The sequence below is a fragment of the Ovis aries genome, chromosome 11, assembly GCF_016772045.2.
Source record: "Ovis aries strain OAR_USU_Benz2616 breed Rambouillet chromosome 11, ARS-UI_Ramb_v3.0, whole genome shotgun sequence".
Lineage (NCBI taxonomy): Eukaryota > Metazoa > Chordata > Mammalia > Artiodactyla > Bovidae > Ovis > Ovis aries.
Genome location: NC_056064.1, coordinates 36,524,904 through 36,534,660, shown reverse-complemented (window position 1 = coordinate 36,534,660; position 9,757 = coordinate 36,524,904). Strand labels below are relative to the sequence as shown.

Here is a 9,757-nt window from a genome sequence, read left to right as displayed (position 1 = left end):
CCACTTTTAAAAATTTAGTTGTCAATAAGAAAACTGCTCTCTGTTCAGACTTTTTTTCTCTTTGTCCTCCCAGGATACAGATTTCACATCGAGCGTGCCCTCAGGGAACATAGATTCATTTTAATAATTCAACTTGAACCAAACAGAAGCTCACAGAAAGCTTAGCCGTTGGCTTTACTCACATCAGAGGCAGATCTCAAGTTCTACCACCTCTCTCCATAGACCTCCACAACACTGAAGGAAGGGCACCAGCAGGGTGCAAAAGTTTGTCCCCACCCTTAGGGTCACTGCACTCCCCAGATGCTGGAGTGGTTTGTACCTGTTGCCTGGCATAATGAACACTGGATAACACTTGATATGGGCACTGTGTCCCATTCCATGGTGTGAGTGACCACTATTAGACTGGAGTAAGGGATGCTGAGTCCTGGGCTTTAAGTTAGGGCCTCTGTTTGGGGTAACAGAACCCACCAAGAAGCCTTCCTCCCTGGGCATCCGCCCACATTTGTCACTCACCTCCTACCTGCTTCCCCATTAGCCCAAAGAACTGGCTTGCTTTCCCCTTCTTCATGTCCCGGAGCTGAAGCAGGATGCTGGGGATGACATCTTCCTGAAGAAGCAGAGTTCCTTAGAGTGAGGGGAGGCTGACAACAAGACAGTCTGAACAATAACAATCTCAATAACCTGTGCTCTGTGCTGGCATTGATCTCCTCACATTTTATACAATTCTGCAAATAATAATAAACAGCAGTAATAAATGGCTAAAGTTAAAGTATTCTTAAGCACTTTCATATATTAACTCAATCCTTACCAAAACCACATAAAGTACTACTTGGGTCTCCATTTTACAGATGGAAACTAAGGCTCAGAGTGATTACCAGTCAGGATGTGAGACGAAGCCAGACTCAAACCCAGGTCATCTAACTCAAAGGCTCAGACACTCCAGGCATAATCTCATTTATGCTTCACAACCACCATGTGAAATATCCATCTACAGATGGGGACACAGGTTTGCGGAGATTAGGTGACTTGTCCAAGGTCATACAGGAAGTGGTAGAGTCAGAATCCAGACTCAGTCTGACTCTAGACTGCTGCCCTTCCGTCTTCCTCTGGCACTCCCCTCATTGTCCTGGGTTTAACCTGGGCCTCTCAGGGCCTGTGGCCTGGGGTGGAGGCCAATCCCTCAGGCAAAGACATTTTCATCCTTGAGCTGGTGGGGTAAAAGTTCTGGACCAAGGACTATAGTTTTAAGTTCTAGTTTCTCCTCTAACCTTTGTGACCTTGGCCAAAGGCCTCTCCTTCCCTGGCTTTTTCTGGAGCCTCTGATGAAGGGCCTGCTTGGCTCTGCTGAGACTGAGAGATGCTTGCTAGTGGAGAAAGTGATAGTGGGTGACAGTCATTCGACCATCTTCATGTCTTTGTATCCCCAGTGCCTGGTGCACACAGGAGCTCAGCATGTATGGGATACAGGATGGTGAATGGAAGGCCCTTTCTCTGACAGTCTGGGAACAGGGAAGAAGATAGGAAGGGTGAGACAGGTGACCAGAGCCCTAGAGTAACACAAGCTGCCTGCCTGGAGGCTGGAGGCTGGCAGCTGGGGTTGGGTCACGGGCTCTTCCATTCCCAGTTTCCCCAGGGGCAGCCCTGAAGCTTCAGGGACAAGCAGGGACCTGGCTGGGGTGAAGTGGAGACCCCCTCAGCTCTCCCAGCTTATCCCAACTTTTCGGATCAGGAGTGGATTGTTTTCTAAGCCTTGGACTAATGCAGTCACTTCCAGTCTGTCTCTTCTCCAGGACATCAATGGCTGGGGCAGCTGTCTCAGGCTGGAGTCATCTAGCCTGGCCAGGAACAGGAAAAGTGTCTTTGGAGATTTGGACCCATTTCTGTAAAGCTTATGAAAAGCACTTTGCCTTGGTAAAAGGCAGTCTTCAAATGCAAGCTGGACAGAATGTTTTTTTTTTTTTTTCTCCCACCCATTAGGTTTTTGGGGCCTGTTGGGAGGCGTCTTTTACTCAGGAAGGACTCTTGCCCTGACCAGAAGCCCTTCTTACCCCTTTAACTCAAATCCCCAGCTCCAGGGCTAACCAGGAGTCCTGAGAGCAAGGGAGAAAATCAGATCATCCCTAACAGAGGCATCATTCCTCATTCAGATGAGGTGGTTCCTATATCCCAAATTCTGTGTCTTGGGAAGTAGAAGGATGTTAAACGAGAGTGAGCCAAGAAGCATCGGATGCAGCTGCAGCATGGAAAGCCCCACGAGGCACTGGTTGAAATCGATGTTTCCCACATAACTGTGTAGAGTGGTCCCTATTACACAGCTTCCCAGAGCCTGGGCCATGTCCCTTGATGGGCACAGACTCCATGTCAGAGCTGGAAAAAAAAAACCTTGGGAGCCATCTTCTCCCCACCCCCCGCCCCCACCCCCGGTTTACAAGTGAGGAAACTGATGTCCCCAGGTCACACAGAGTCAGTGGAGAAGGTGAGACTTGAACCTTCATTTCCTAAGCCTACTGTCTTCTCAAAGGCACACACTTCCACATTCAGACAAACCAGGAAGGAAGCCCACCAGAAGGAAAGCCACCAGGCATGGCTGTTACTTCATGGCTTGTCCTGCAGCCCCAGTGTCCTCACCGTCCCTGGACTAGGGGAAGCAGGCCGAGCCCTGTCCCGTCTGCCCTCCCGGAGGCTTTCCCTGAGCACTTTGCCAGCGTGTCCCTGGTCCACTGGCCTCGTCCCCCTGTCTGATGGGAACCTCCGAGGCCAGGATCTCTGTCTCTCTGACAGATGCTGTCTCTAGCTGTGAGATTTCTTCCCAGTGACAGCACTCAGGTCAGCTTAGAAGGAGAGGCTGGCAATCAAACCATTACTTGTCAGGGAATAAGTTTCTACACGTGAGACAAAACAATGACCCCACTCCAAGTTGACTCCCTTGAAAGGATGTGCTGGACAATGTCCTCCGAGGCACAGATACACAGAATAAGACATTGGGCAAGATGTACAGTTGTGCTTTTGGCACTGTGTAATATTGGACGAACTGCTTGACCTTTCTATGCTTCAGTTTCCCTATCTGTGATATGGGGATAGAAATGGTGCCTTTCCCACAAGGTGGATATGAGGATTAAATGGGTTAATATTTATGAGGCATTTAGGACAGTGTCAGGAACATGTGTATGTTAAATAAGTTTGTTAAATGAAGCATGAACATACTTACTGTTAATTCCATATATCACTAGGCCATTCAGGTATGAGATAAATCAAATCCCTTATAATTATACAGGTGAAGTGACAAATAGATTCAAGGGATTAGATCTGATAGAGTGCCTGAAGAACTATGGACGGAGGCTCACACTGTATAGGAGGCGGTGATCAAAACCATCCCCAAGAAAAAGAAATGCAAAAAAAAAAAAAAAAAAAAGGCAGAACAGTTGTCTGAGGAGGCCTTACAAATAGCTGAGAAAAGAAGCAAAGGGCAAAGGAGAAAGGGAAAGACAAATCCATCTGAATGCAGAGACCAGAGAATAGCAAGGAGAGATAAAAAAGCCTTCTTAAGTAATCAATGCAAATAGACAAAAACAATAGAATGGGAAAGACTAGACATCTTTTCAAGAATATTAGAGATACCAAAGGAACATTTCACACAAAGATGGACAAAATAAAGGACAGAAACGGTACGGACCTAACAAGAAGAAGATATTAGGAAGACGTGGTAAGAATAAACGAAAGAACTATACAAAAGAAATCTTAATGACCCGGTAACCATGATGGTATGATCACTCACCTAGAGCTAGACATCCTGCAATGCGAAGTCAAGTGGGTCTTAGGAAGCATCACTATGAACAAAGCTAGTGGAGGTGATGGAATTCCAGCTGAGCTATTTTAAATCCTAAAAGATGATGCTGTGAAAGTGCTGCACTCAATATGCCAGAAAATTTGGAAAAACTCAGCAGTCGCCATAGGACTGGAAAAAGTTTTCGTTCCAATCCCAAGAAAGGCAGTTCCAAAGAATGTTCAAATTACCGCACAATTACACTCATTTCACATGCTAGCAAAATAATGCTCAAAATTCTCCAAGTTAGGCTTCAACAGTATGTGAACCGAGAACTTCCAGATGTTTAAGCTGGATTTAGAAAAGGCAGAGGAACCAGAGATCAAATCGCCAACCTCCACTGGATCATAGAAAAAAGCAAGAGGATTCCAGAAAAGCATCTACTTCTGCTTTATTGACTATGCTAAAACCTTTGACCGTGTGGATCACAACAAACTGGAAAACTCTTAAAGAGATGGGACTACCAGACCACCTTATCTGCCTCCTGAGAAACCTGTATACAGGTCAAGAAGCAACAGTTAAGAAGAAGGAAATGGCAACCCACTCCAGTGTTCTTGCCTAGAGAATCCCAGGGATGGCGGAGCCTTGGTGGGCTGCCGTCTATGGGGTCGCACAGAGTCAGACACGATGGAAGAGACTTAGCTTAGCATAGCATAGCATCATATTTACTAAGCACTTACTTGGGCTAAGGACTGCTCTAAGTACTCTACATGTTTTATCTAATGTAATCCTCAAACCACTCCTTGGGTTGCTCCTCCCAGCTGCCGTCCCTGGCCTCAGGCGCGAGGTGGCTTCTCCCGGCTGCCCCCCCGGACCTCGGACGCAGGGTGTCTCTTCCCGGCCCCCGCCCCTGACCTCAGACTTAGGATAACTCCTCCCAGCCGCCACTGACCTCGGATGCAGGGTAGCTCCTCTCGGCCGTTTCTGCGCCGACGCAGCCTGGCACTCTAGGCCACTGCCCCTGACCTCGGAGTACATCATGAGAAACGCTGGGTTGGAAGAAACACAGGCTGGAATCAAGATTGCCGGGAGAAATATCAATAACCTCACATATGCAGATGACACCACCCTTATGGCAGAAAGTGAAGAGGAGCTAAAAAGCCTCTTGATGAAAGTGAAAGAGGAGAGTGAAAAAGTTGGCTTGAAGCTCAACATTCAGAAAACGAAGATCATGGCATCTGGTCCCATCACTTCATGGAAAATAGATGGGGAAACAGTGGAAACAGTGTCAGACTTTATTTTTTGGGGCTCCAAAATCACTGCAGATGGTGACTGCAGCCATGAAATTAAAAGACACTTACTCGGAAGAAAAGTTATGACCAATCTAGATAGTATATTCAAAAGCAGAGACATTACTTTGCCGACTAAGGTGCGTCTAGTCAAGGCTATGGTTTTTCCTTTGGTCATGTATGGATGTGAGAGTTGGACTGTGAAGAAGGCTGAGCACCGAAGAATTGATGCTTTTGAACTGTGGTGTTGGAGAAGACTCTTGAGAGTCCCTTGGACTGCAAGGAGATCCAACCAGTCCATTCTGAAGGAGATCAACCCTGGGATTTCTTTGGAAGGAATGATGCTAAAGCTGAAGCTCCAGTACTTTGGCCACCTCATGCGAAGAGTTGACTCATTGGAAAAGACTCTGATGCTGGGAGGGATTGGGGGCAGGAGAAGAAGGGGACGACAGAGGATGAGATGGCTGGATGGCATCACGGACTCGATGGACGTGAGTCTGAGTGAACTCCGGGAGATGGTGATGGACAGGGAGGCCTGGAGTGCTGCGATTCATGGGGTCGCAAAGAGTCGGACACGACTGAGCGACTGAAATGAACTGAACTGAACTGAATCCTCAAACCACCCAATTAAGTAGGTATTATTAATATCTCCATTTTACAGATGAGGAAATGGGAGTCCAAAGAGGTTTAATGTTTAATAACTTTTTTCATGGTCACTTAGCTACAGTCAGAAGGCAGAGAGTCAGAATTCAACCCCTGCCAGTCTGGCCTCATGGTGACATAACAATGAACTATTTTCTTTTTCAAGCTGCTTTATACTATGGTTGAGACGTTGCTGAAATGATTAACAAAGAAGGGTTTTATGCAAACTATTCTACACAGATAAAGCTAAAGGTATGGAAAATAGATCTCTTTAATTCTTTGCCATGGGGATTTCTCTAACTCCTAAGAATTATTTATTTAAAAGGAACTTGGAAAACAAGGAGCATTCCGTGTTTCTCCATTCCTGCTATCATTCCTAATAAACCAGTCTCCACTATAACTGATTCAGGGAGAGTTAATACTGTCAGCTCTGGGGGACAATCAGCCCTATGTCCATACTGAGATAAAGATAACGCTTCTAGGTGCTCATCCACCTGGTGAGTACTGTTACCATTCAGCTGTTGAAAAAACTACAATCAAATCATAGAAAACCATGCTTCCTGGGGTCACATGAAGACATGCAAAGGCACAGGCTAGAAAAAAAAAGATACAATACCATATGATATCACTTATATGTGGAATCTAAAATATGGTACAAATCAACATATCTATGGAACAGAAACAGACTCACAGACAGAAGAGACTTGTTGCCAGTGGTGGAGGAGGGCAGGAGAGGGAAGGCATGCGAGTTCTGGATTAGCAGAAGCAAGCTATTACATATAGGATGGATAAACAACAAGGTCCTACTGTATACCACCAGGGACTATATTCAATATTCCGTGACAAAAGAATGTGAAACAGGAAAAAGAACGTGAAAAACAATATATCTATATATATATGTATCACTGAGTCACTTTGCTGTACGGAAGAAATTAATACAGCATTGCAAATCAACTATACTTCAATAAAATTCTTTTAAAGATTAAAAAAAGAGGAAGAAGCAACAGTTAGAACCGGACATGGAACAATAGACTGGTTCCAAATTGGGAAAGGAGTACATCAAGGCTGCATATTGTCACCCTGCTTACTTAACTTATATGCAGAGTACATCATGGGAAATGCTGGACTGGATGAAGCACAAGCTGGAATGAAGATTGCAGGGAGAAATATCAATAACCTCAGATATGCGGATAACACCACCCTTATGGCAGAAAGCAAAGAGGCACTGAAGAGCCTCTTGATGAAAGTGAAAGAGGAGAATGAAAAAGCTGGCTTAAAACTCAACATTCAGAAAACAAAGATCATGGCATTGGGTCCCATCACTTCATGGCAAATAGATAGGGAAACACTGGAAACAGTGACAGATTTTATTTTCTTGGGCTCCAATATCACTGCAGATGGTGACTGCAGCCATGAAATTAAAAGATGCTTGCTCCTTGGAAGAAAAGCTATGACAAACTCAGCATATTAAAAAGCAGAGGCATTATTTTGCTGACAAAGGTCTGTCTAGTCAAAGCTATGGTTTTTCCAGTAGTCATGTATGGATGTGAGAGTTGGACCATAAAGAAAGCTGAGTGCCAAAGAATTGATCCTTTTGAACTGTGGTGTTGGAGAAGACTCTTGAAAATCCCTTGGACAGCAAGGAGACCAAATCAGTGAATCCTAAAGGAAATCAGTCCTGAATATTCATTGGAAGGACTGATGCTGAAGCTGAAGCTCCAGTACTTTGACCACTTGATGTGAAGAACTGACTCACTGGAAAAGACCCTGATGCTGGGAAAGATTGAAGGCAGGAGGAGAAGGGGACGACAGAGGATGAGATGGTTGGATGGCATCACCGACTTGATGGACATGAGTTTGAGCAGGCTCTGGGAGATGGTGAAGGACAGGGAAACCTGACATACTGCAGTCCCTGGGGTCGTAAAGAGTCGGACAGGACTGAGCGACTGAACAACAGCAAAATATGCTTGCATCTCTTTGGAGATCTATCAGGCCAGGGGCAACAGCCTCGAACCTGCCCAGAGAGGGGAGGCAGGCACCCTACCGTGTAATGTACAACCTGCTCTCTTGCTATCATGCCCTGCTCTCCCCAAAGGTACCTACCTCCAGGGTCACAGCCACCCAGGAGCCTACTTCAGCATCAACTGCCAGTTTCTTGTCACCTGCCACAGTGCATGCAGACAGCCCCAGGAGGAGAAGCAAGGTGACGCAGAGCAGCATCTTGGGACCCTAGCGGACCCCTCTCAGCCCAAAGACTGCCTCAAGCAGGCTTGGTCCTCTCTCTGGCTCCTCTTAGCAGGTGGGGGAATCTCCACCTGTTCCGTCTTTCCAGCTATTCGGCCTCTTTCTTCACCTTATCTGATGCCCCAGGCCATTTCCTGTAACTCCCCACCCCACTTGCTGGAAAAGCCACTGATATCATGAGCTGCCCAGAGAAGGGACCAGGCCTCCTCCACTGCTGCCCCCGGCAGCTGAGCTTTGTTGCAACACCACCTTACCTTTGGCTGCGTTCCCCCAGGAGGCAGGTGCACAATGGGGCAGTGTGTAGGGCCTAGTGCTTTTGGCTTCCTGACTAGAAGCCCCGAGGGGGCCTTGGCATCTTGGAAACAGAGAGGGGGAGCTGCCTGGTTTCTTCCTTCCCCTGTAGGAGAGGCCTCTCCCCAGAACCTAGTGTTCTACCACTAGTGTCCCTTTCCTGTCACTGCACCCCTTCCTTGGCATTCCCTGCCGTGTCTTGCCCTAAGAGATCAGCTTAGTTCAGTTGCTCAGTCCTATATGACTCTGAGACTTCGTGACTGCAGCACACTAGGCTTCCCTGTCCATCACCAACTTCCAGAGCCTGCTCAAACTCATGTCCATCAAGTCGGTGATGCCATCCAACCATCTCATCCTCTGTCGTCCCCTTCTCCTCCTGCCTTCAATCTTTCCCAGCATCAGGGTCTTTTCCAGTGAGTCAGTTCTTCACATCAAGTGGTCAAAGTACTGGAGCTTCAGCTTCAGCATCAGTCCTTCCAATGAATATTCAGGACTGATTTCCTTTAGGATTCACTGATTTGGTCTCCTTGCTGTCCAAGGGATTTTCAAGAGTCTTCTCCAACACCACAGTTCAAAAGGATCAATTCTTTGGCACTCAGCTTTCTTTATGGTCCAACTCTCACATCCATACATGACTACTGGAAAAACCATAGCTTTGACTAGACAGACCTTTGTCAGCAAAATAATGCCTCTGCTTTTTAATATGCTGGCTAAGTTTGTCATAGCTTTTCTTCCAAGGAGCAAGCATCTTTTAATTTCATGGCTGCAGTCACCATCTGCAGTGATATTGGAGCCCAAGAAAATAAAATCTGTCACTGTTTCCAGTGTTTCCCTATCTATTTGCCATGAAGTGATGGGACCCAATGCTATGATCTTTGTTTTCTGAATGTTGAGTTTTAAGCCAGTTTTTTCATTCTCCTCTTTCACTTTCATCAAGAGGCTCTTCAGTGCCTCTTTGCTTTCTGCCATAAGGGTGGTGTTATCCGCATATCTGAGGTTATTGATATTTCTCCCTGCAATCTTGGTTCCAGCTTATGCTTCATCGAGTCCAGCATTTCCCATGATGTACTCTGCATATTTGCTCTAAGAGATAAGGCAAGACTTTAAAAAATTACAAGAAGGAATTGGGATTTGCCAGAAAAATGGCCTCCTGCTCAAATGTCATCAGCTCTAAAATATCTTCCCACTGCTGTCAAAGTGGTCTTTTCAAAGCCCTAACCTGACCCGTCTCTCCCTATTTACAACCTTCCAGTGTCTCCCCGTTGCCCATGGTGTAAAGTTCAAGCTCCCTAGCATGGAATTCAGGGCCCTTCTCCACTTAGTCCAACAGATATAGAACAAGGGCCCTGTGGTTGGAGAGCTGTGAATTCCATCCCCAGGGCCCTCACTAAATAGCTGTGTGACCTTAGGCATGTTACTTAGAATCCTCATCAGTAAAATGAGATTATTAATAGCACGTATTTCCAAAGTTGTTTGAGGATGAAATTAGATAATGCATGTGGAGCTCTTAGCACTGTGCATGGTGGTA

At 46.2% G+C, this 9,757-nt stretch overlaps 1 protein-coding gene across 1 annotated transcript; it reads right to left on the bottom strand.

The window, feature by feature from the left end:
- Window positions 1-464: 464 nt before the first annotated feature.
- On the bottom strand, window positions 465-7,987 carry TAC4 (tachykinin precursor 4). Its single transcript, XM_015098719.4, has 2 exons — window positions 7,816-7,987; window positions 465-607 (listed from the first exon to the last, which is right to left on the bottom strand). The coding sequence occupies exons 1-2, from the start codon at window positions 7,912-7,914 to the stop codon at window positions 506-508; spliced, it is 201 nt and encodes a 66-aa protein (XP_014954205.1). The 5' UTR covers window positions 7,915-7,987; the 3' UTR covers window positions 465-505.
- Window positions 7,988-9,757: the final 1,770 nt, after the last annotated feature.

Excerpts from the sequence above, each read along its gene's own strand:
- TAC4 (XM_015098719.4), bottom strand. The coding sequence starts at position 7,914 with ATGCTGCTCTGCGTCACCTTGCTTCTCCTCCTGGGGCTGTCTGCATGC. Across the intron at positions 608-7,815 it reads ATGCTGAAGTAGGCTCCTGG|GAAGATGTCATCCCCAGCAT; the intron begins GTGGCTGTGACC and ends CTGCTTCTTCAG.